Source organism: Poeciliopsis prolifica, unplaced genomic scaffold (assembly GCF_027474105.1).
Source record: "Poeciliopsis prolifica strain line A6 unplaced genomic scaffold, Auburn_PproV2 SCAFFOLD055, whole genome shotgun sequence".
NCBI classification, from domain to species: Eukaryota; Metazoa; Chordata; class Actinopteri; order Cyprinodontiformes; family Poeciliidae; genus Poeciliopsis; species Poeciliopsis prolifica.
Window position 1 is genome coordinate 3045311 of NW_026562430.1, and position 26545 is coordinate 3071855.

Sequence of the window (26545 nt, forward strand, 5' to 3'; positions counted from 1 at the left end):
TAATTGACATGCAATTTTATATCATCTGTTTCAAAAGGAGCAGGTAGAAGATACAAGATGTTATGATTTTCTGCTCATCATTTAAATCTCCAAAAACCAATAAACTTAAATTATTTCCACATTACATGGCACTTAGATCTCACATTCTAAAGAATATGTAACAATTCATACCTCATCTAATTAGGAGAGGATGCACCGAGCCACTTTTTTTATTTCTGATATTTGAGGTTTAGTGTCAGAAAAATACAATAAAGAAAAACAGCTGAACTGATTTAAAATGTTCTACAGACATAAAAACACCAAATTACAAATGTACTTAATAATCACTACACTTCAATAGCTTCCCCAGCTCCGTCCAACATGTAAAAGCAAAATGCAGAAAAGTGTTAAATTGGCTCAGAAAGTGCAATCAGGAACACGAAATCTAATGTAAAACAAATTATAAAGCACCAAGCATAGAATTAGACTGAATAGATCTGCCCTTAATGATTGGGTACATTGATCTAGAATTGTTTTCAATATCGTTACCGATGCAGGTAATAGCATCAGGTCTGTGCATCTGTACAAATTAGATATGTAAACGTCTCCACGGTGATTTAGTGTTTGGTGTGACGTAGTTTTGATCTCACCTCTGTCATGATGGGATACTTGAGGGGGGCGGACAGTTTCTGCTGCCCGTCTACGTAAATGTAGACGAGGCTCTGTCCGAACGGCCTCTTCCCGGGTACGTGCACCACTCCGACGCTGTGCTGCAAAACACAAATCACAGCACCTTTAATTCCACGCTGCTCTACTGTTATGAAGTTAAATCAAAGGCTCATTTTCAGCCGCCGTACCCAGAGCGAGTCGCAGAAACAGTAATCCGGCAGCATCACGGTGACGTACTCCTTCTTTGTGCACACAGCCGCCACCAGAACCCCCGCTGAGCTGATGAACGCCTCAAAGCCTGTTCCTCCAGGGGTGAAAAAGCTGGAAAGAAATGTAGCAATTGGACAATAGCAGGTCTATCATATAGATACTTATTTTGCAGGATGCATGTAAATAGTGAGAAAACAAAAAGGCAACCAATGAAGTAACAGAAGCAGAAAATATTGTGGAGAAACATCAATCAAGCAATAATAATAACAATGATGATAAATCAAGAAACGATCTGAGAGGCAGGTAAATGTCATAATTTATAAATAAAGTAAGGATCATATGAAATATATATTACATTATTTTACATTGAAATGTGTTCAAGGAGTAAATTTTTCAAATGTGTCTGACTGATGGTGGTCATTATCTAATAAATATCTAATAAATTCTAATTCAAATATGCTTTATTAAGCCCAGAGGGAAAATAAATGTTGTTGTAACTCATCAATGTAGATTCTTCAAAGAGTTATTGAAGATGGTGATGGATGCTGGCAGGAAAAGTTTTCATTAATGTTTTCCTGACCTGTAGAGCTGCTTTCGCTTGTCTTTGCTGAGCGGACCCAGCTGGTCCTGGTCCAGAGACAACCAGGCGTGGAAGCTGAAGGCGGAGCCGGGCCAACGCTGCACCGTGGGAACAACAATCCCTGCCATGCTGGGGGACAGGTCGAAGTACTGCATGGCATTCTCCAGTCCCTGCTTGCGGACCATGGTGAGCAGCGCCCTCAGGGCCGGCGCGACGTACGGATGAGCTTGGCTGGACTCTGCGGTTCTGAGGAGGCGGATGAGTCCCAGCAGCTCCCTGCCGCTCAGAGACTGGGAGCCCAGTGAGCCCAGCAAGCCGAACAGGCTTTCTGCGCAGGCTCTGTGCAGACGCCCGTGGTGCTCCAGAGCAGCCAGGGCTCTCACCACCATGGCGGCGTTGACGCAAGTGGCGCGCGTCTGACGGTTGAGGCAGCAGAGGCGGCGCAGCCAGTCGGCCGTGAAGAGCTGCAGTTCGGGTGAGTCCAACTCCGGGAGCCACTGGACCAGCAGCAGCAGCGGCTCCACGTTGCTGATCCCCAGGAGCCCCACTGAGGTGTGCTCCCCCTCCACCGACTGGACGACGAGCAAAGACAAAGAGAGTTCAGAGAAGAAACGAGGTCCAGTCAAAGTAAATACACAAACTCACCATGTTCATCAGCTCCTTAAGCAGGAGTCGAGACGGCTGGCCGAGAGAGATCAGAACTTCGTACAGGTGATTGTAACCAATCCTTTCCTTGAAAACCTCCTGGAGATGCAACAGAGCAACCACTGATGAGTCAACCCAATAATAAGGTCCGATTTGTAAATGATGTCTCATTGCAGCACCCTTCATATTTATCGGCACCCCGGGTTAATGGTGCATTCAGTATTGAGCGTCATCTGGATTACATTCAAAGTCTAAGTAGAGCTGAAGGCCATTGCGGCACTATTTGAACCGCTTGGAGCGTTTGATGCGTCCAAACAGACTTTGAATGTAAACCAGTCGCACCTGAAAGCACGTTTGGTGTGACCGCACCATCACTGCCTTTGATGAAATATTCAGTATCAGCTAAAATAATGGACTTGTGCCACCACTCTCGCTCCATTCAGTATGTTAAAATGAGCATTTAACACACAATTAGCTCAAATGCTAATGTTAGCATGAGAGCTACAGCCAGCATAGCAATGTTTAGTTCTCCTTGGCTCCAAATAAAAGTATATTAGTACTTTAGAATGATCTCATGATCTTGGCAGCGTTGATGCAAGAACTTTGGGTTTGTTGGTTGTCCTATTAACAACCCCAAAAATAAAAGTATCCTTAGAAGCTAAATATAAACACTCAAGTATTTTGACTATAAATCCAAACCCTAATTTCAGTACATTTGTGCAGCAGAGAAAACACCCATGTATTGTTTTTAATGAGCACTGAGTGCTCTGAACACATTTATTGCTACCCAATTTAGATCATCTGTCGTTTTCTACATGATTTAGCTCTTTGGACTGAGACGGCCATTACAGAAGCTTGATTTTATGTCTGCTAAACCAGTTCCATCATGATTTAGCCATGTGTTTTAGATCATTATTCTCTTAAAAAGGCCAACTACCAGTTAGCTGGCAGAACCCACCAGACGTCTATTTACTTTTATTTCATTTCTGTGTTGAGCTTTAGAAGCGTTGCACTCTAACAAGTTCCCAGAGGATTTGGAAGTGAAATAATCTCACAAAATAACCGATCCTCCACCGTATCTCTGGATTGAGCACATAAACCCTCAACCTAATTGTTTGGAAGTGGAGCATTTGCACTATTTAAAACCTAAGGTGGAAACTTTCAATGCTGTCTGACAAAAATACATTTTAAAAATAAAATAACCTTTAAAACTGCAACAAAAAAGTAAAAACACTGCAGACATAAAAAAAGAAACACTCTAATCCTATTAAATTATGATATTTAAGAGCAGTAAGAACAATCATCAGTTTTCTTTTCAGTCTGAAGATTAAATGCATAAAAGTTTTTTGTACATATTATGTATGTCTTATTAAAAGATTGAAAATTGCTAATAGAAAAGCTAAATATATTTGAATTAATGTGGAAAAATAAACAGTTCCCCACAAAATTGATTTAGTGAATCAGTTTTTTGATCCACAGAAAATGCATTTATCATTCTTTGAATCAATAATGGAGACAAACTTTTGTGTAAATGTCATGTTCTCTTCTCTTTTTGCTTTTAAAGCTAAAACAAACGGATCAAAGTAATTTATTAGCAATTAAAAGTTCCTAGACACTTTGTCAACTTAAAACGTAAAACTGCAATATATCCAGTGATATTTATCTGAGCGTTAAGATATTTTTAAGTGTAATTCTGGCTGCATCATGCTGTGGGGTGGCGATGAAGATGGAGAGCACCATATATCCTCCAAGTGAGACAGACCTTAGCAGCTGGGGATTTATGCATAACCGTCGTCAGGGCTTTGATGGTGGCTACTGCTAACGAGTCAAGGCGTCCCTGGATGACCTGAAAACAAGCAAACATTTCAGTCACTCACTCCAAAGAGAAAAAGAGAAAGTAGTGATGTGATATTTTTATTACAAACAGATGTTATGAATGAACAAGCATGCAGAGAATTACAACAATCCACTGATTCAGACCCTGACATACAATAGATATGTAGCGATGCCTTTGCGTTTGATTCAGCCAATGTGAGAGGAGTGAGTAAAATCATCAATAAATGGATTTTAGCCGCCATCGGTCGCTGCAGTAGGAGCTGGCATCAAAACCCCTCCTACAGATAAATGATGTCTTTCTGCTCCAGGCAGAAAAAAAAAAAGAATAGAGGTGTGACTGGAGCAGGAAGCTAACACTAACCACAACAAAGAAAGTACCCGACAACATGAACACACTCAGCATGCAGCCCACAGACCCGAGCAGGACGCAAACACACCCCTCATCCAGACTCATGTTTATCAAACAGAGAAAGAGTCGAACCAGCTGGACAGGGAATCCTCATCAAACCACTGGATTTTACACACAAGCCCATTGTGACAGAACTCCAGGTGAACCCAAGACCATGTGAAAGGGAGGAGGGGGAACAAACTGAAAAATGGTTGTGAAGAAGGCAAATAAGTCACTTCACAGCAAGAAACCACAACTGCAGAGCAACTTCTGGCTCTCTTCTCACAACGACTTTTAAACCTGAATTTCTGCTTCTGGACACCAGGAAGCACCTGATGTTTTACACCTGGTGAGTCACATCAGAGTGCGTCCCTCTGAAGGCTTTCACACATTTAGATAAACTGAGTCTCACTAAGTAGCTCTGGTTTAGTTTATTCTTGAAATAAGACGAAACAAACTTACAAGTAACTTCTCAGCTTCTTTTAAGTCAATAAATTCATAATATTGATGAAACCGTTGCAGTTTCTCTGGCAAATTATTATATGTAAAATATTTTTTGTAACCAAGTATAAGTCATATTGTGACGTTTTTGGAAAACAGACAAAAAATAAACCATGAATAAAATATGGAAAAAAATACAGATGTTAGACCTTGATTGATGTTCTGGTAGACTGAAGATGTGCACATATTTCAATTTGGCCAAAATATTATTTAATTATGCTATGAAGCTTAAATTATAACTTATAAGCTTTTCATACATTTTAAGGAGTTACTGACTTAAAACTATACCATAAACTTAATTGTAAGTTGGTCTTGCCCTGTTTCAAGTGTACTAGAAACAATACAAATATACTTTGTAAAATTTTGTTTTTGCAAAATCTAAAACTTAAATTACAAAGCAATAAATTATAAACTGAAAATAATCAAAGGAAGGCCTGTTTTCTCTCTTAGAAGCCTTAGTTTTTGTCCTTTAGAAAACGACACAAGCTAACAACATGAAGAGAGTTATCCTGTGAAGCATGGCAGATGGACGGTCTTGCTGTGGAGTGGCATGGTGGGATTTGGCAGCAACAGATGAGGATGAGGGCAGGGGGACTTTTTCTCGGCAGTACCTGAGTGTCCCTCTCTCCTGTCTGTAACTTGCTGTTGGTTATATCTTTCTGGTCCTTGTCTGCCGCCGTGCACCTAGCGTTAACCAGCTGACACACAACAGGCAACATGTCAACTCAGTGTGAGGCGAGAGGAGGCAAAGAGAAGGAGGAGACGATGAGGGGGGGAGGTTTAGAGGATGGAAAGGAGGAAAAGGTGAGAGGTTAAAAGCGGTGAACTTCTGCAGGGTGTCAGTGATCCGGCCTTGTTGTGAGAAAATAAACATGCACGGTGTTGCAAAATGCTCCCGCTGACGCTAAACCTTTGACAAGAGCGAGGTCAGACATGGAAAGAGATTTTGAATTCAAAAGATCTAACAGTCACAGTCAGAAAAAAGAAAGCTGGAAGTTTATTCTAAACATTTTGTCATTAAAACCTGGGTGTTACAGCTTCAAAATGAAATCTCCAGTTTCTTTCAATTCAGATCTAATTTCAATCTATTTTTCATTAATTATGATATTACAGTCATTTTAGCTGGAAAAGTTGCAATTTCACCATAAAAAAAAAGTAAAGTTATCAGGATCTAACGTAACCAGCTCAGTTTATTTCGTTCATTATTCAAAACACAGAGTCGTTTTAAAGTCCTGTATTGATAATTTAATGTTGATGCGTTAAAAGAGTCACTACTTCAACGCAGCAGGATTTGTAAAACTAATACCAAATCCTCAACATTCCTCATTGTAATTTTCTGCTTTTTTTTGTTGGGAGTCAAAAAACTTTCCTGTCCTGATTTTATCATTTGATTCTTGTAATTATAGAATTATAAAACACGCTTGTCAAACAAGATGGCGGTAGATGTCACTCTGAACCAAACATTAACCCTCTCAGGCTCAAATTACTTGCAAAGACTAGCAAAGTAGCATTTAGCTGTTGCAAATCTGTAACATCTGTCTGGAGAGGGTAAAACAAAACTTCTATCAATCGATAAAATTGATTTATCTTGTTACAAGCGCAGACATGGGTTTAAATTTGTGGTTGTAGTGAAACAATTTAAAACTGTTGATGTTTTGCCGCGTTAAATCTGAAATGCGGCACAGTAAATGTAAATTCTGGTTATTTTTGGCCGCTCTGAGCTGCGTCTCCAGGCCTTACCTGGCTGTTCTGCAGCAGGCGTATCAGATGCTCAAAGCAGTTACTGTTGAGGAAGATGGCTTGTAGAACCGGTCTGTCAGAACACAGAAACATGTCCCTGATCGTGTCTGAAAGCCAGAAACATGAGGAATCAACACACAGAGAAACACAGAACAAATTATTGCTGTTTATATCTGGGTGAAGAAACTACCGAGCATGTGAACTTGCAGCGCCACAAATCGAATCTCCCAGTGTCGGCCGAGTGTGGGAACCCGACCCTTGGCTGGTTGCTGCTGTTGCTTAGCAGCGACCACAGCAGCTGGGTCCGAGTTGAGCAGCTTGAAGTAGTTTTCCAAGACGGAGGCGATCTCCACCTGCCGCTGGTCAGAGCTGGAGGCCAGCAGGCACTGCACCACCTCCCTGAGGCACCCCAACGTCAGCAGGGCCATGCGGCTGACGTCATCGCTGTCCCAGTCCTCGGCTTCATCCGATGAGCAGCTCCCCGTGTAGCTGTCGGCCAGAACCCGCATCAGCACCTCCATGGTGGCCGGAGAGATGGCGAGCAGAGCGTTCCTCTGCAGGCAGAGAAAGAAGACGGGATGCTCTTTTCACCACAAACTTCAATTAATGTACGTTTACATTATGTTTTCATGTTGCATAAAAAACACAAAGAGTGACAGTGAAGTTGGAAGAAAATTTGTTTATGTCTTGTTCTTGAGAAAATATAGTAGCAAACATTTATATTCAATCCCTTTTGAATATAAATACAAAAAATATAGTGATAATGCTAGCTGAAATTTTTGTAACCATGACGATGGCTTGAGTGAAGTTGCCCCTCCCACCATCTTCAAGTTAAATAAAACTAAACTGTTTAAATAAAAACAGCATGCCATCCTTGTGACCTCTGACCCCAGCCTCACCTGATCCCCTGCTACTATGGCTCCAAACAGGTGCAGCAGGCAGCATTTCAGGCTCTCCTTCAGATGTTCGCTCTCCTGGAAGCACTCTAAACCAAAAAAAAAAACTAACATAAATCAACATATTTGATCTACTAAACTTGAACTAAGCAGGTTCCTGTCATTTTCTCCAAACAAAAACAGTCAAGCATGAAAAGCCAATGGAATCTGTAACCCAGATATCATCCAGAGTGAACAAACACACTGCAGCCGCACCACTAACTTTAGAGTTTGGTCATCTATTAACCCATCTGTCAACACATCTGGCTGAGGAATGAAATCTGACATTGTGGCTCCAGGATGTCTACTTCCTTTACCTTCAACTAGTTACCAAGCAGAAGTCACCAAAACAGCATAAAACAGAGATGACAGGCTAATTGGGCGGGCCCCAAGCGTTATCTTTTCTGCAAAACCACAGCAGCCGCGCATACGACACAGGACAGAAGAGCCTCTTTGTTCAACATGGCTGCCAGATTTTACTATCTGCTCATCTCATCCCTGGCAATCGGACCGGAGGCACAGAGTGGATTCAATAAGAAAAGCAGACGAAACAGAAGAGGGAGGCTTATGTTGTGCACTTGTTACAACTTCCTCATCTGCACCTGTCGAGTCATATGAGAGAGGATGATAAGGTGCTTTTCACCCACCAACCGTGAGATTATCACCATCGTTTGCTTGGTCATCAGATTACGTCACGTTTGTTGGAGATATTTACGGTAAAAGAAGGGAACAAATTCAACGGTGAGCGGAGCTGCTTTGTACTTCTGCCTTCCCCTCTCAACGGCGCCCAGCTGCTCCCTGCGGAGAAAGAAGAGGAGAAATCAAAACCAAAAGCCAAATTAATCATGTACTAAATTTATAAGTATATAAATTATCAAATTATAAACCAGGAAATAAAGACAAATGGCAGCTGTTCGTTTATGAGCTTAAAAAAAGAAACCAATAATATCATTACTGTTCATTTTTTTAATGTTATAAAATGCTGAGATCATATCAATCTTTTTACATAGATAAAATATTTCCTGCTAACATATTTTCTCAGAATGCATTAGAATAAATATGTAATAAAGTTTAATTATGAGCTAATTAAAACTGAAGTACTCTGTGTAGAAGTGCTTTAATTCACATTCTTTATTATATTCAAGCCCAAACTTTGACTAGGCCCCTTCAAAATGTTATTTTTATAGGCATTCAAAGACTGATTCGCTTTTGTTTATTATCCTGCTTAATACTTAGGAGTGAATAAGATTTTGTTTTCTGTCAAGAGCAACATTTCTGGTTCCATCATCAACTGGAAATGAACCATAAATCAGACTGCAGATTATTTACTGTCAACAGTGGTTCTCATCTTGTAACTGGAGTCAAGAAAAAAGTTCAAGCTCAGGTTTGACTTGGATATCAAACAGAATTTATAAAATGCACTCTAAAAAAACAAAAAAACAGAAAATAGCCTGTAAAATTAGCTTATTATTAACCAGTACCCACGTAAATAACTAGCGAAAAACTAGTATTTGAGTGGTTACCTGCTTGTCCGATGTCTCCAGTTGCGGTATGGATCGTAGAGGCTCTCGCAGAACGCCAGAGAATGGCGGACAAAGTCCTCCGCCTGACTGTGGTCCATCATCTCCTTCTCCTTGGTCCGACTCTTTAGCTGTAAGCCAACAAACAGAAAACCTGTCAAACCTGCCACCACGTGTCCCACTGTCATCCCCCCAATGAGAGAGCGGCTGGAGTCAAACCTGCTGAATATACAGTGTTGTCATAGTGATGATGTGATTGATGTAAGAGCAAGTGCCGATCTCCTCCACATTGGACAAGTTCCTTTGAGAAACAACCATAAAGGATCAGACAGTGTGTTGATTTGTAGGAAGGATCATCTGGATTATTGCATCCTTATCCGACCTGCAGATGATGATGAGGAACTTCAGCAGCAGCAGCGCCAGGTTCTGCTGCTCGGGCTCAAGGCCGTCTGATGCTTTCTGGACGCACTGCAGCAGCTGGTGGCGCAAAACCTGCAGGATGTTGTCGGGTAGCAGCGTCAACACAGGTGGAACCTCGTCTGGTCTGAAAACACAGCGATAAAGACAGACGCCATCTTTAATGGAAGTGTGGAGCGACTCTAATGTCTCGCATGGCTCAGCTAAACGACTTTCATCTGACACTCATGTGATTGAGCCAAGAAATCAGATAATACCTGCAACAAAATGTAGCTGCTCTGCTCCGAATCACGTCATGGCTTCGCTACGTTTGGTTTTGAAGTTTACCAGCGCTTACCTTGAAGGGGGCTTTTCGAAGTCTACGTCGAGGCATTGCTCGTACGAGCTGATGAAAATCTCCAGCCATATCTTGAAGTAGTCTGGATCTCGCTGGAAAAATTCAGAGGAGGAAGACAGAAAACAAGGGAGCGGCGAAGGACAAAAGGGAAAAAGAAAAGGATAAAACTGTTTGTTAATGTGTTAGACATAAAACTTCCACATTTATAAGGTGAAGATGTGAGAAATGTCTAAAAGCAAAATCAGTCAAGTTGAGCTAAAAAATAAATCTTAAGAAAATCACCAGTGCCACACTTTTCAAAATAGAAAAAAAAAACATGAAAACGTGCAATGAAGTAAGACAGATGTGGCTGAATAAGATTGGAACATGACTGCAAAAAAACAGCTGTTTGCTACCTGAGAGACTTTCCCTTTACAGGAGGTATAAAAAAACAAAAACAATCTTCTAAGGTCAATGTTGCATCACCTAAACAACAATTAGATGCCATCTAAGTGATAGACAATTGTTTGGCAGACATGGTAGGATAATGTCCTCTCTGTCCTACCATCACAAATATATAATTGATTAGGTCTGCTGAAATTTTAACCAGAATTGAAAACAACATTATAAAGAAAGCGTTTTCAACCAGTGGATTTTCTTGTGATAAGACATCCAAAATTTTAAGAAAATGCTTAACTCAGTCCAGAAGAACATTACTGTTCTTCCTGATCCATTTTAAATCCAACACTTTAGGATAACCTAAACCCCCAAAGGCTTCAAACTCTATATTAAAAAATGAAACAGCCCTGGTTCATCTACATCCTAAAGAACAAGAGGCGTGAAAGCATTTAAAGCCAACACCAAAAAGAGGAAATGGCCTCAGGTGTCGTCTTTCTAACACATACACTCCTGCCGTGATTCGTCTCCTCACGCTGTTTCATAACATTCACAAATTGAGGCATGTGATCAAAACAATCAGCATGTTGACAGAGGTAGGAAGCATTTCATAAGTAGCAACGACTCAAACAATGGACAGGATGGAGGGTTGGGCGAGTGACTCAAGACTGCTGGTGTGATTCTTCTCACTACCATCTACAAGCCTAATACTCCCAACACATATTGAGAACTCTATCTGTGAATGACAGCGATGGTTGAAATTCCCTCAAGAACAGGTTTAACATCAGGCGGTTGAACTTTGCTTCCCGAGGCAACCATTAAAAACCCGTGAGACAAGAAACTGTCACCATAAAAACAGAAGGTTGCAGCTGCTAGACGAAGGGAAAAGGAATGTCAAAGGAGAGATAGGAATCTTCCTTCACCTGCTGGAGAGGAAAACTGGCCTGGCTGCATTCTGAGGCCGGGTTTCTAGAAACTAGGAGACCAACATTAGCTAAATTCCTTGAATAACAACAAGGCGAAGGGTGACACATCCAAACGAAAGCAGAGGAATAGACTTAGCTCCTTAAAAACAAAGCCAGAAAATGAGTGTCCATGAAAGTAGATGAGCATACCTGCTCACTGTTCAGTCAGAATCCTCTAAGAATTAATGGATCTTAATATTTCCTTATTTTACATTTTTCAAACAAGAAAGAAAAAACAAAACACAGAAACTTCAGTGACAATACAGGCCTTTCTGTTAGCTGCTCAGTCTTGCTCTTTCTCTTGAACAAATCACATTTATATGTCAACATGCTTTACATTGAAAATATATATATTATAAAATAGCTTTCTGTAATTGGAGTCTTACACTGAAGAACGCTCTTATCAGTCTGACATTGTAGTTCATGTACTTTCATTGGTGGAAACAAAATAAAAAATTTTTTACTTGTCAGAAATTTCTTGTTTGTCTGCATTAGAACAGCATAAATCATTTAATCCCAGACTGCATACATTTTTGCAGAATTTCAATTACAAAGATGGATGAGATATTTGGTAGAAAATGTATATAAAGTGTAAAGTATGTAATCTGCCTGCCAATAATATATCTGGAACTAATATGGTCTTGACATTGTGATGGGAATCCAGTTCTCCACCATTCCTCAATTAAAGTTCACAGAAAACGATTCTGAAGGCTGAAAATGGCCCTGCTATTGGTCATCACTCTGTGGGAATCTAAGAATAACAAGAAACTGTAGACGTTTTTTTTCTTCACTGCTGTTTGGGGAAAGAGTAGGAACGGGGCAGAAAGGTTGACGGGTTCTGTCTGCGTGTCAGAGCGGGAATCAGCCAAAACGAGGCAAACAGGCTGTGTGAATCAGCAAGAATCCAAGTGAAGTCATCAGGACAATCTAGCAACGCTGGCTGCTGTATGCGTGTGAGACCAGAAACGAAGAGAAAAAAGACGCGAGTAGACATCTAAGTGGAAAAAGAAAAAGCTAAAAGGAGAAAAGCATGAGTGGCTTCTTTCTACAGCCGCATAAATCAAAGTCAACAGTGGGAGAAAAGTATTTTTAATTGGCTGCTGCTGAAGCCAGTTTATTTTTAAGCAATAAATATCCTATTGTCCCAATGTGGATACTGCTGCCAGATCACTTAAAGACAATAATTCAAGACAGAAGCTTTACTCTCAAGAGGCTGCAGCCTGCTGGAAACACTGACTGAATGACTGTGGTGTGTGTCTTAAAGAATGCCCTCTTTTAAGCACCAGCACAGATGCCCATTGAGGGTTTGGACTGTGGCGGAGGGGGGGACACACCCTGGCTCTGTTTATCCTCATCTGTCATCAGGACCTGGGCAAACACACACACACACACACACACGCCCAAAACCATCTACACTTTGTAAGTAGCAATCACAAACCTGGCGTCCTTGTTTCACCTCCTCAGCCTTAATAAAACCGAAACCTTGTGATCCCCTCCAGGAGACTGAATGGCATTCCTAACGATCTGTTTACGCTGACCGCCGTAAAATCAGGAGATCGATGCTCTCCGTTCTATAAAATGAGATTTCACATTGATCAGAGGTCGGTGTGATTGTTACTGGAGAGTAAAACTCCAATCGATGGCCAGGAACCTCCATCATCAATTGCAACTGAAGTAATGAGAGATACAAATCAGTTGGATAAAGTGTATCAAAAATTGCAGAAGCCTGACCAGACTGGAGTAATCTTCAGATCCAAAGTGAAATTCTTGTTTGTTTGGTTCTTTTTGTCCAAATGAACACAATAAGTTGATACCATATGTCTTTTTTTCTGTATAGTTTAACATTTCTACAAGTAAAGAATGTAGAATGATGACATTTAAAAGCCATGAATGATGGCTTCTTGTAATTACCAGGGAGGCTTCCTGGGCTAAATTTGAAAACTTCAGGACTACTAAATTAATGTAAAAAGGAATCATTAAGTCAGTAAAGTTTATAAGCAGTCCTGTGTGGTCGACCAGCTGGTTGAATGGCTTCCCAGTCTAGTTTGTGTGGAAACGCGTGACCTGGTTTGGTTTGGCGTTTAACCGTCTCCTCTCTTGAGGTTTCAAAGTTGTCTGTTTGTGTTTCTGCTCCCTTTTTGGCCCGACATCATTTCCTATTTCTGCGACAACTCCTCTGACCATGATGTCACTCCTGCACGTGTATTTATAGACGCCAATGGGAGGAGCTAAAACCCATCTGGCAATGACATCACTGTTATTTCAGAGATATTCATAACAGAGATAAAACGGCGAGCCTGCAGGAAATTTGAATATGGGATGAAGACTTCAAGCTTATGTCTGCAATGTTTTTTTCTTCTAATTCCCAGGACTGCAGAGGTTTATGCAAATTACTGCTGCTTTTTCCTCCACTTGAGTCAAAAAGCAACTCGAAAGGGGGCAGGGTGAGGCATCAGTTCTGTGATTTAAATGGAAATCCATAATTTGTAGACAGCTGGCTATTCTCCTGCAGAGTTAGCAAACCAAAGGGTGAAATGCTCCCCAGAGGCAGTTGAGGCTTGTTCCACCGTGGTGGGGAATTTAGAGAATTTTCTGCAGCAAACAAGGGCTTTAGGAGCGTAAACCGGCATTATTCAAAAACCACATTAGAGCCTCAACTTTCTCCTGCAGGCTCTGTGGAGGAGGGAAGGTAATGCAGAGTCGTTTTCCATTTCAGGGAAGCCTCGACTGTCAGGGGACAACACAGGACCAATGAGAGACAGCTTAGAAGAGAGCGGGTTTATGCAACAGCCTTAGTCGTCTGTGACCCCTCTGCAAGTCGGAGTCAACTCCAGCAGATTTATATCTAAGCTGACGTGCTGCTGCACATTTTGCTGCACTGAAAACATAAAGCTTAGTGGATTTTGCTGGAAATTTATGTGACAGGTCAACATAACGTAGGGAGTCAAATGTGGAGCAGAAGGAAAAGGACACATTTCTTTATTAAGTTGAAGAGATCCAAAGTTGAACATTACCTTCTGTTTGATCCACTGTATTAAATCCCAATAATGTACATCAAACTTGTGCTTGTAATGTTGTACAAAGTATAAAAGTTTAAAGCAGTATAAATAAATCTGCAGGAATTCATGAGGTTTCTGATTTTGTAGCCACAAGTTAATCTTATAAACTGTAGTCGGAAAAGCAAAATGGAGGAGAAAAAGTGTTTTAAGACACATTTTTTCTACAAACCATTTTATTTCTCCGTTGAAGTTGTTCAAATACAACACAATTTACTAAGAGAGAGCTTCCCAACATGGATTCCACAGCTGCAGCAGAGACAATTCCTGATCTCATCCCTGAAAACGCTGCCACTCCGACAGCTGCCAGAAACAAAAATGTGCTTCACATCTTCCACATTTCTGACCTCCAGATCATGAGTTAAAAGAGAAAACAGAAGCCAAGCCTCTTCCTCCTTTTTAGCACCGGGAACTAAGCGGCTGTCATGGAAACAAAAGACAGTCTCCCTGACTGGACCTGATGAACCAGTTCTTCCCAAAGAGATAAAGACCATAAAAGTTTTTACTTCTACCACATTTGTCCAGCTAAAAAAAACAACAAAACAAAAACACCTTTAAAGTACTAACCTACATATCTTGGAGGCTATATTGACCTATATGCTAACTAAGCTACATAATGAGAGTAACATTAGCGTTTAAAGTTATAAACGAGTCAATCTTTTGAAAGCAGCTAAGTACTGAAGAAATTCCAGACATTTTTTAAGCTAGCAATGTTTTCAAACAAAACAATATTCTGAAATGCTAAGCTAATGTCAGCATTCTGTTTTGATAGGACTCACTAGTAGATCTACTGATAAATTTTATGCTATTTTAAAGCTTCATGTCGCAATACCATCACTCAATGTGTTAACTCCTAAAATCTCTGATTCAGGAGTAAAATATTCCCATGTTTGACTTTCAAATACATAAATTTTGTGGCATTTCATTGCAAGTTTGAGCTGGATAGAGAGAAGCAGAGGTTCCTCACTGGTTCTGGCATTTCACACAAACATTCCTGTCTGATATAACCCACATGACTACAAGGTTCTTCTTACAGACAACCTATCCGGGCAACCCTCCCACATGCCTACACATATAGTTCAGGGAAATCCCATACTCCATGTCTATAGCGTCTTGCGAACGTTTTCATATTTTGCCACAAACGTCAATGTATTTTATTGAGACTTTATGTGACAAACCAATACAAACTTTACCATGAATACACCATGAAACATGGTGGTGGCAGCCTCATGTTGCAGGGAACCCTTTTTAGAAGGGACAGGTTTTTGTAAAAAATTTTAAACATACACTTTTCCTATCATTTTGTTCGACTTTGTGTTGGTCAAACTCTTAAAATATGTTAACATTTGTGGCTGAAAAGATGTGCAAAACTTCCAGGGTGTAAATATTTTAACAATGTAGGCTCAAAGCGCCAACGTTTATTGAACTGCTCTTCTCTCTACAACTCTTTGGCCTCACGTAGAGATAAACCCCGGCCCTGTGGACTCTGGCTCAGAGCCAGGATGAAGTAAAACGATCCTGTCTTAGTCAATGCAAACATACAGTCCAGCTAGAACAAATGCTTCCAGACATGGCTGGCATTTTCACAACTGATCGGGACTGTTATACTCAACCAAGACAGCAACTTAACGCTTCTGACAAGAACCCCGCGGGGCAGGTAGAAGACGCGCTGGCTGCATCAGCGTTCACTCTCTTAAGTTCTCAGCAGGGGGATTATTACATGTCATATGCTGCATGGAGGAATAACAGCTTCATGTGTCGTGAACTGTGCATAGCGTTTGTGTTTGTGTGTGTAGTGGTGAGGGATTACTGAGGGAAGAAAGTAAGTGGTTGCAGCCAGGCTCACGTGAGGAGCAGCTTAGCCAGGCTGTTTTGATTGGACGGCAGGATGTGCGCGTGCTTTATCGCAGAGTGAATTAAATCTAGCCAACAGCTGACTCAAGGAACGCCTGCTCTGCTAGTCTGTTGCTTGGACAAAAAGATAGATGGATGAAGGTAGAGATGGAAGGAGGGAAGGAGATGGACCATTTTGGTCCTTAAACACACAATTTCCCATAAACCCACTTTCCTTTTCATACATATACATACCTTGAAAGTGGAGAAAATTTTACCAGATGATAAAATGTCCCAGAAGCTGTTCCCAAAAAACAATAACCTTTAAATTCTGATAAACACTGAAACTAGAAAACATTTTACATATCCAACAGAAACAGCAAAGCAGTCGACTGAAGACTTTTGTCATCCAGTTTTTGGTAGAAGAAGAAAAACAATAATTTACACAAATATAAATTATTGAGCTTGCTTTTAGCGATTAAATGATTTGTTGTATAAATGTCTATTTGAAAATACTTGAATAAACCTCCAGACTTTTCCAGTTGTGATTGGTGGACAAATATCAAAAGAAAGTCTTTTGTACTAAACATGCCGTCACCAGAACAAAGTGATTGCATCTTTGGATGTAAGGAAACATCACCCTTTGACCTTTTGGAGGATTATTGAAGCAGTAGATCATCTCACCTTGGTGCAGTAGAGCATCCACACCTCATAGAGCCTTTCGTTGGATGCCATGGCGCCACAGTGAGGGGGACCCCCTCCTTCAGGCTGCGGTGCCAACAGAGGTCATGATCTGAAGCCATCCATGATTTTCAGGGAGAATCCAAAATTACTCCATAGCAGGTCAGAACCAATTCCAGTGGAGGACAGTGCCACTCCTCCTCTTCTTCTTCTTCTCTTTGGAAGGGTGGCTGTGTAGGACAACACCAATAATTAGTGTCGTGGCAGGGTCCAGGGGTCTCAAACTCCAGTCCTGAAGGGCCACAGTCCTGTAGATGTGCCACAGGTACAAAACGGTGGAATGAAATGACTTTACTACCTCCTCCTTGTAGACCAGTTCTCCAGAGCCTTGCAAATGACCTAATTACTCTATTCAGTTGTGGTGCAGCAGAGGCTCATCTGAAAGTTGTAGGACTGCGGCCCTCGAGAGCTGGAGTTTGAGACCCCTGGTACAGTAAATACACTATGGTGGTTATGTCAAGGCACAGTAATAAGACTTTACTTTACTCTGTGCTTAACGCTAAACCTAAACATACAACAGACCTTCGGTTTATCGGTTTGAACGCTGTCACACGACTCCCACCGTACCTGGTCAAGCTAGCTAAAAACCTAGCTGTCATAAAAGAAGCCTGTTTATTTCTCTATCCCCCTCTTCCTCCTCCTCCTTCCCTTTATGTGACAGAAACGTCTCGTCCGCTCCAGCTAGTCCGACTACAACACGACTAATGAACTAAAATAAAAATAAACGTCAAAGAAAAGATATTACAATGATAAATTCGTCGCCAACTTGAAGCCCACTTACCTAGATAGCGAAGAGCCCAACTGTCACCTCCGCCACCGCCGTCTCTAGGGCTGCTGTTGCTGCGGGAAGCTTCCTGTCAGAGGATGTTTGGCTCCCTTTCAAAATAAAAGCCGCACAAATACCAGATGATTCAGAACATGATCTACATTACAAAAATAATGAGCCAACTATTTACAAATAATGACTGCAAATGCAGCCTATCATCAATGATTTCTTAATTTAAGACATTTTACTTTTGTTTGTTTGCTGTATTCATTGCAATCACTTTTAAACTGATACAAATATATTTATTTGAACCAAATAATGAATTATTTTGGTCTTCCAAGCTAAATTACTTTGAGTATGTCGTCTACTCTAGTTCATAACTGTAGTCTTATTTTGGTAAACAACATAAGGCTATTGCGATCTATAAATATTCCACCTCTATAAAATGCTAATCGACTCGAATAAACAGGGCTTGTCGTTCAACTGCGGTTTATTCAAACGAGGTAATAAATTCATAAATGAATAACTGGGAAAAGTTATTTCTTTTCCCAGTTATCCCAGTATCCTATTCGCGACACATGCTTCTGCTTTACGGTGTCGATGTGGCTGTACGTGGTTGCTAAGAACAGGATTTCGTTTCCGAATCTTTGTCGCCCTCAAGAGGAATTGAAAAGTACTGCTTAGTTTGAGGTTGTGCAGATGTGTCACTGAAAGAGATAGGTCAGTTTTTTTTAAATTGTTGGGCGTAGTTAATCGTTTACATCCCGTGACGTAAATGCAGCACACTTTTCATAAAACCTACATAATATTAAGACTTGTTTTATCTGTCATAGGAATGTCAAATTTTCACGATTCGTTTAAAGTTTAAATGTTGCTTTTAATGTAAAATATAAAGTAAAACAATGGAGCAACCTTGATCTGTTGGTGAAAGAGAATTACCTTAGATTGCATCACAACCAAAAGTCAAGCCACCTTATTCCTCGTTGAGTTTTGTGTATTTTGCACGTTTTTCCAGTCCTGTGGGAAGAGTAGCAAACAGAAAACTCAGGTCTGAATTTTGCTTAAAATGAAAGCATACACTTTCAGTTTTAAAGCAGGACTAATTATTTTCATTCTCATGTAATTAACTGCTCTCGCTCAAACAAATAAAAAACTAGCTTCAAATTCCCTCAGAAATGTATTCATAAGAGTAATAAATTAAAACAGAATAAACTTGCATTGAAAAAGAACCACTCAGGAATAACAGCAAGCATGGGAATAAAAACATATATATATATATCGATATTGTATCATTAATAATACAAGTAAGGCTTATACAGCTACCATGTTTGATATGTACTGTAACTCACAGTTCTCATACACAGCACGCTTAATCACAGTCACAAAGAATTCACCAGATCCTATTAAAACAAAGGCATTGCTGGATAAGTGGTTGAAGAGCACAGTAGGAACATTTTATGTAGATCAGGACAGGGAAGACTACTGATTCCTAACCGCTAACTAGCTTAGCACTAAATACAACACATTTATTGCTCTTGTGCCTTTCGAGAGCACATTTAAACCCCCATGTTGTAAAGTTTCCACACAAGAACATACAGCAGAAAGAGGATTACAAGGCTGGCTCTAATTGTCAATGACTTATTTAAAAAAAACACTGTTTTCTCCTTCAATACAATAAGAAACCTGTTCTTTTATGTACCTCAATACTTCATATTCACAGCTGGAACACATGAATCCACAATAAACATGTAACAGTGGCCCTTTCTTTTCAGAATGTGTCATAATTATTAGTGTGCTGACTCATTTTAAAGATATAATTACTAAAGATTTATATATTTGAGCAGCTTCTGTAGTCCAGCACTTTCACAGTTGGCTCATGCCAAAATCTATCCATCAGACAAACAGATACAAAAGAAAAACAAAAGATGAAACTATATAAAAAAGGCTCAGACTGTTGGGTTAATATTAATAATACAAATTAAAAAAGCACAGTAGAGCATGGCCTTGTTTTTCTTTGATTGTCTATATTTGGGTTGCTAGTCGGAGAAGTCCCACGCTGCCTCTGGAGGCTCGGCGGTGGCTGATGGTGGAGCGGGATGCGTGGAGCCCGGTGGGCTGGACACGGGCCGGTCCTCAGGGCAGCAGAGGGGCAGTGCTGGGTACATCAAACTGAGGAAAGAGTCTCTGGTGTGCCTCTTCACCTGCAACAAAGCAGAAAAATGTATGACGCTAATACAGCCAGAAAAAAATCATTTTAGGTCAAAAATTAACCACCACATTGTTTCACTGACAACATGAAGTGGAAATGTTGGTATTTTAAAAGAAAAATCAGGCAAAATAAACTTTTTTTCCAAAACAATTTCTTAATCAATATTTTAATATTTAAAAATTTCATCATCAGATGTATCCAAATATGAAGTTAATTGGAAATGTTGGTATTTTAAGGATCAAATTGACAATAGTTCATATATGTAACTAAAAATAATAAAATCAGGCAAAATAAAATGTTTCTAAATCTTTCAATAAAAACATTATGAAAGTAACAACAACTGCAGGTGAGTTTTTGTTGAAACATGTTTCTTTTTTATTCAGCGGGTAGAAAATCCAGAAACTTTATTCAAGTAAGAAAAGCAATCCTTTAGAATTAAATTACTCAAGAAAAAGAAAAAACGTACATTTTTTCAAAAAAGTTACTCAAGTAAATGCATCCCAACCCTGATCTGAGTATGCAGGACATCATACCTGCTTGAAGAAGGCGTGGCTCAACAGTTCAGAAGCAGTCGGCCTGTAAAAGGAAACGTTTTGTTATCAATCTTGCCGTCGTGTTTAATTAAATGTGACGGAGCAGTCGCCTCGGTAATGACCTGCGCTCCGGCTGCTGCTGCAGGCACAGCTGAACCAGGCTGTGCAGCGTCGCCGAGTGGTTTTTGGGTCCCGGGCTCTGCGGCCGGTCGGTGGGCGGCGCGGTGGCGCTGTGCGTCAGGCTCCCGGTGGCCACGCTCTCCCCGATGCCGGAGTCCACCCCGGAGCGGGAGACCTTCAAGCCGCCCAGCTCGCCCAGCGGGAAGGGAGCCACGTCCAGCAGGCAGCAGTGGGAGCCACGCAGCTTCTGAAGCAGCATCTGATTGAGACGGTCAGACGGTTAAATGGCGGCAGACTTAAACACACTCACGATTCAGGAGGGAAGTGGTCACCTGAGTGGGTGGCATGTCCTGGAAGGGCACCCTGCCACTCACCAGCTCACAGGCTACAATTCCCAAACTGTAGATGTCCGACTTCACGCCGTAACCATGCAGGTCCTACTGAGGACAAAACCACAGGGAAACAGTACTGCTCAACATAAAACCGAAACCTATAGGGAACAACGCCACTTTCAAAACCATTTAAAATCCAGTTTTATTGCAGCGATTAAAATAAATTAATCTACTGGATGTAATGAAGCTGATATGAATTGGTTCTTATTTCTCTGTGTTGCAAACAGGAGTGCACCAATTCATGTTTTCTGGCTGATCATTGATTTTTAATTCTGATTTTCTTCATAGACATATCTAGAGAAAATGAAGAGACTGCAACACTGAACCCCAATGAAAACATCTGGACTCTTTCTGAGTTAAAACATCAGTGTTGTTGTTTCTAAACGGATATGAACTTGTTTGAAGTATGAAAGCACTGCATCTTTTTAGCTATTTTCACCATTTCTCTGCGAATAAATACTACATTTTTGCTTGGGATTTCAGAGACATGTTCCCAGTAGTTCATAGAATAAAAAAATAATATGTTCATTTTACTCAAACATATAATGATAAAAAGTAAAATCAGAGAATCCTCTCATTTCAAGTGGCCTCTTCATTACTTCCAGAGCTGTAAATAACTTCAACGTTCCAAACGTATTTTATTAAAAGACATTTTAAAAATGTACAACTACAAATAATACAAACTGACTTTAAGGTTTTCTTGTACTATGAAGAAAATATAAATGCAGCAACTTTGTGGATATTCCAATCTTATTTAAAATAATATCGGTTTTATGTTAAAAAATAAGTTAATTGGTGCATTCTGATTTATAAATGGCAGATTTTGTATCTTTTGTGTTGTTTTCTGAAAGCTTTGTAAAACAGTTTCAATTATTCAGCCGCCTTTACTAGTCCACACAGTCTAGTCAAAGTCTGCCCCACTAAATCCAGTAACACTGGAATCAGTGGTTTTCCCTTAATAAAATGTAAAACATTAAAGGAGTGTGAATATTTTTACAGGACGAGTCCTGACCTGCCGCAGCAGCTCTGGGCTGAGCCAGGGCAGCAGCGCTGGACTGTGGTGCGGCATGTCGAACACGGCCCTCATCCTCTTCCCGTCACGCATCATGCTGTAGACGCTGTGCAGGCCCGACAGGTAGACTCGGCCCTCCTCTGACAGCAGGATGTGACTGGCCTTCACCCCGCTGACCGGACAACACCAAGACATGGAGACATTTACAAACATTAACAAAAACCATGTGCTTGTGGTGCACTGACCGGTGAACGTAGCCCATCCGATGCAGGTAATCCAGCGCTTTCAGGACGCCGTGCAGCAGGTAGGCGATCAGGGATTCACTCATTCCATCAGGGAAAAAAGTTCTGAGTAAGGCGTCTGCAGAGCCTACAGGGAAAAACAGAGAATAATCTGAACTCCTAAATTATTTAAACCGCTTAGGTATGCATGGAGCTTTGATGGGAGATAAAACCGATGGGGTTGTGAAAAGGAGAGCGTTGCGGCTAACCGTAGGCCATGAGGGGCGTCAGCACCCACAGCTGGCAGGACGAGCAGAACACCAGGCGGGACGTCAGCAAGTTGGAGTGACGGAAGAACCGAGAGAGAAGAACCTCGTTCTGCGGTGGAAGACATGAACTAACATGACAATACGTTCATATTAAACACTATTACGTAAGAAGAGGATGCCAAGAGATTATTTAAGAGAGAAGAAGGGAAAGCAGTTTAAACAACCTGAGAAAGTAATCGCTCCCCCAACATCGTTTTGGAGAAATATTGTCTCATTCCTTTATAAAAGATTGATTAATTTCAGTCACAGCGAAGGATTTTCCAGTCTGAACTTGTTTAAGGTGAGGCTAGAGCTTATTAAAATTTATTCTTTGACTAGGCATATTTCAGAGATTTTAGCAGCAGAGAAATGAAAATGGAAAACTCAAAAATGCTCAAGTCATGTTTAAAAACACAAACATTTAATATCAGCCTACATATTCTATAGTGCATATAATGGGTTTCAATGAGACTTTTAACTAATGAAAACAAAAACTAGAAGACTAGGTCAGATATGAAGAACTGAAACGCATCACAATAATTCTTAATTTTTAAGCATTGTTAATTTTCCCAGCATGTTTCTGAGTACAGATGTTAATTTGGTTTGTTGTGAACTAAGTTGGGAGCTTTTGCATCCAAACTTGCTTCATTACTGATTGTCCTATGAGCTCTCTGTATTGTGCACAATAAATAAATAAACCTGATTAAGTGATTTTACTTGAACGGTGCTTGGAAATAGTTTGTATTCCATGACATCATGTAAAAAAAACACCCAACCTCATAATTTGATTCCTAAAATCAGCTGAAATGACAGACGTTGGCACTGCGTTTGATTTACAAAGATTGTTACACATATTGAACACAATCACATTCTGTTTTGAAGATAAAGAAAGAAAAAGTCTCTAGATGCCAGACATGAGTTCACCATGAGCTGCAGCAGTTCCTCCTCTGTGCATTCGTCCAGGTTGGTTTGCTTGACAGCCACCAGTTGGCCGGTCGGGATGTGTCGTGCCATGCTCACCTGGCTCAGGTTATTGAACCCTTTACCTGCGATACAAGGTGAAACCTCTCCATCATCCCTTTAAGTCACAGTTTAGGACTTGTGTTACGTTGTTCGGGTGGCCTCACCCAGCTCGTTCAGCAGCTGGTAATGGGCCGGCTCGGGCGACAGCCCCGTGATGTCATCGCCGCCGGCCGGGCCTTGCAGGGTGTATTCGGAACCGTCGCAGCTCTGCAGGGCATCCAAGGCAAAAACTGAGCGTACAAGTGGCAAAAAAATCATCCATCTGTCAAATTTAAGAATAAACCGCATCTCCAAAATAAACCACAAATTAAGAACTAAAATCTAAATAATTGTTGAGTTTAAGGTTTGTTGACGAAATATTTTGTTTATACAAGCTTTTTATTTATGGTTTCATCTGTGTTTAGTTTTAATTTATTTTTTTATGTCTTCATGTTTCATTTTAGATATTTAAAATATCTTCTTGCACCATTATGAAGTGTTCTCTACAAAATTAAAGTTCATCAGCCTTGGAGAGGGAGTATTTGTCACTTGTATTTTATTTATTTAACATTATTAAAACATCACAATAATATCAGACAGGAGAGAAAAACAAAAACATGTGCAACTGGCCTTTAATGTCATATACATATTAAGTGTATTATTATGCAAATGTCTATATATGGTTTAAAAATATGATCAATATGGCTCATTTATCGTCTAGTAAAATGCTAGTCTTAATGTTAGATCGTTTCCCTGCGACCAGCAGGTGGCGCTGTAACACAAAAAGCAGCAGAGTGAAGCAGTGCAGGGGGGTGATTACAGGTTTTGATGCTGCAGGGAGCAAAGAGGAAACTTCCCCTCTGCATTACATCACCACAGGAACATGATTTATTATTATTAATGATAATAATAAATCATGTATTATTATTAAGTAGTTAATAATAATAATCATGAACTACTGCTTTAGGAATGTAGAGGATAATGTTAAGGGAAGGGTGTGCTTCCAGCTTGATATTTCCTTGAAAAAGTATTCAAGTGTATTCAAGGGGAGTGAATACTTTTGCGAGGTTTTAATCTCTAAGCTGATGATGACAACATGTCGGCTACTGACCAGAAACTGGTGGCTGGTGTCTCCATAGCGCTCCTCTCTGTCCATGGGCTGGACCTGAGAGTGGGATATGCAGGAACAGTCCTGGGGAGGAGGGTGGAGGAGCAGAGGTGAGACATGCCCATACAGGAGGAAGAGGACCAGGAGGGAGCAAGCATCAGGAAACATGGCGCACCAACGCATCCATGGGTGAAAATGTGACATGAGGCAACAGAAAGGGACGCGGATGACGTCATATGATTAAAGCAGAGCGGGTCGATGAACGTGTGAATAAATGAACCATTAAACAATTCAGCGCCAATACATACCATACAGCTCACTTTTCAGGTATCAGAATGAAAATGAACTCCTTATAACATCCTTAGAAACCTTCAAATAAACATTTTATTCTATTATTACTGTTATACATTTAATAACAAAAATACACCTTTTTAAAGCAGTAAGTTGAAAACAAAATCCATTTTGTTTACAATGACTCCATAATTCATTTTATTTCTTGTTTTGTTTATTTACTTTGAATATTTAAAATATCTTCCAGTTCCAGTGTTAAATGTTCATTTGAATTTAAATTTTATTGATATTTTATTACAATTATGCTGAAATCTGTTGTTTTTCTATCATTTTAATCGCCTGAATTTCTAAATTTGCTAAGTCACAGTAGAAACGTATGACGGGAAAAGAAACCCTTACCAAGAAAGACATGGAGTCCTTTTGGCGAAGGTGAAGTGATCAACTTTTTCATTCATTCGTTCAAGAGCTGCAGGGGTCCGACGGCGACAGAGGGAGACAGCAGGATGAGGCGCGGCGGTGAAGCATGAGACACAGTGAAGAAACTCCAGGATGAGCAGCAGGCTGAATCCGTCAGCCTGCTGGAGCTTACCTGCCAACATCAGCTGATCTCTCGCTCCAAGGAAACTCAATTCATCAGCAGACGTCCATGATTAGTGAGGATCTGAGACTGATTCCTAGAAAACAGAGTGTACAATAACTTGTTACTTAATTATGCATGATTAATTCAATAAAATTAGAAATACAGCATTGAAAAGCATCGTTAAATTATGTTAAGATACATAAATCCCTAACAATCTGCTAAAAGAGCTGTGTGAAGGATGATTTATTTTCTTCCCGTTTCATAAAGTAATGAGATTCCAGATTTTTCACTTCAACTAAAAGGGAATTTCACAAGTAAAAAGACTGGGAAATAATCAATAATGTAATTAATACATTATTTTTATGTAAATTACTGTATAATAGTCAATAAATCTGGGTAGCAGAAAAATAACTTAATGATTTCAAAGCTTAATGAAGGATTTCCACATTTAAACTGATGTATTGAACAAATCCTCAATATAGTAAATCAATTGCAATTATTTGTTGCATCTCTTCAGTCACTTACCAAGTTAAAGCAAGTTTTATTCAAATAGTGTGCAAAACGGCTGTGTTTTAGTCCACCATAATGCTTGTGTTTGCAGAAATGCAATATGAAACATTCGAGATCAAGTAATGCAACCAGTTTGCATATTTTTACCAGTAACCAGACTGGAAGTTGTAGTTGTTGCAGATATCAGTGTAAACAGTTGCTGCACTGAACCAACACAGGTTACTTTTCTTACAGTTGTCTGAGGTGAGGAAACCAAAGCAGTCTGCTTACCTGCAGAAAGCGCTTCGACATAAACAACTTAAAGACACAAAGGGCCGTCGGTCAGTCTGCGCGGCGCGTCTTTGAGACGCTCCATCCTGCGCCTTTCCTTCTCCAGATCACAATAGCGCTGCGTAAAAACCTAATTTTACATAAATGTTGGACAATAACAAAAAGACAGCTTCCTTTGGGAAGACTTTTAATTTGACACTGATAACCGGCGCTTGATTGAGGCGTGATTGGGTTTGACCGTCGCCATTAGATGATGATGCTGCTGTGAAACGCCTTCTCTTTGCCTCCTGACAGGGATGAAGTTGGCGTCCGATTCGTAGGTTTATGTTTAGTTCAAAACAAAAGGGCTAATAACTCCACCGAACTGAAACTGTGTCCAATTTCTAATCAAACTGGACCTTGATCACATATTTTAAGTTTTAACATATTAAATAAAGAATTCACAAATTACTAGCTCTATATTTAACATTATGAATAGATTCTAAATATGCCATCA

At 40.3% G+C, this 26545-nt stretch overlaps 2 protein-coding genes across 5 annotated transcripts in view; both read right to left on the minus strand.

The window, feature by feature from the left end:
• nbeal1 (neurobeachin-like 1) overlaps positions 1-18928 on the minus strand; it is a 36918-nt gene extending 17990 nt beyond the window's left edge. The window contains exons 1-18 of one of the 4 annotated variants that reach the window (XM_055059516.1): positions 18843-18928; positions 18433-18510; positions 17509-17603; positions 16671-16897; positions 9758-9849; positions 9386-9547; positions 9223-9304; positions 9007-9134; positions 8199-8281; positions 7448-7533; positions 6739-7102; positions 6549-6655; positions 5420-5506; positions 3846-3929; positions 2084-2182; positions 1439-2010; positions 837-969; positions 630-749 (exon numbers count right to left, since the gene is read on the minus strand). In XM_055059516.1, the coding sequence (XP_054915491.1) occupies positions 630-749; positions 837-969; positions 1439-2010; positions 2084-2182; positions 3846-3929; positions 5420-5506; positions 6549-6655; positions 6739-7102; positions 7448-7533; positions 8199-8281; positions 9007-9134; positions 9223-9304; positions 9386-9547; positions 9758-9849; positions 16671-16721 (2250 nt within the window). In that variant the 5' untranslated portion in view covers positions 16722-16897; positions 17509-17603; positions 18433-18510; positions 18843-18928. Of the gene's footprint in view, positions 1-629; positions 750-836; positions 970-1438; positions 2011-2083; positions 2183-3845; positions 3930-5419; positions 5507-6548; positions 6656-6738; positions 7103-7447; positions 7534-8198; positions 8282-9006; positions 9135-9222; positions 9305-9385; positions 9548-9757; positions 9850-16670; positions 16976-17508; positions 17604-18432; positions 18511-18842 lie in introns of those variants that run through there. The other 3 variants (XM_055059517.1, XM_055059515.1, XM_055059518.1) reach the window with 3 other exon arrangements.
• A 601-nt stretch (positions 18929-19529) lies between these two features.
• stradb (STE20 related adaptor beta) lies at positions 19530-26478 on the minus strand. Its single transcript, XM_055059519.1, has 13 exons — positions 26050-26478; positions 25279-25363; positions 25089-25155; positions 24402-24482; positions 23416-23541; positions 23213-23334; positions 22250-22358; positions 22005-22128; positions 21760-21931; positions 20688-20792; positions 20358-20614; positions 20236-20278; positions 19530-19694 (listed from the first exon to the last, which is right to left on the minus strand). Exons 3-13 carry the CDS (start codon positions 25138-25140, stop codon positions 19530-19532), a joined length of 1356 nt encoding a protein of 451 aa, XP_054915494.1. The 5' UTR covers positions 25141-25155; positions 25279-25363; positions 26050-26478.
• Between the last annotated feature and the right edge of the window lie 67 nt (positions 26479-26545).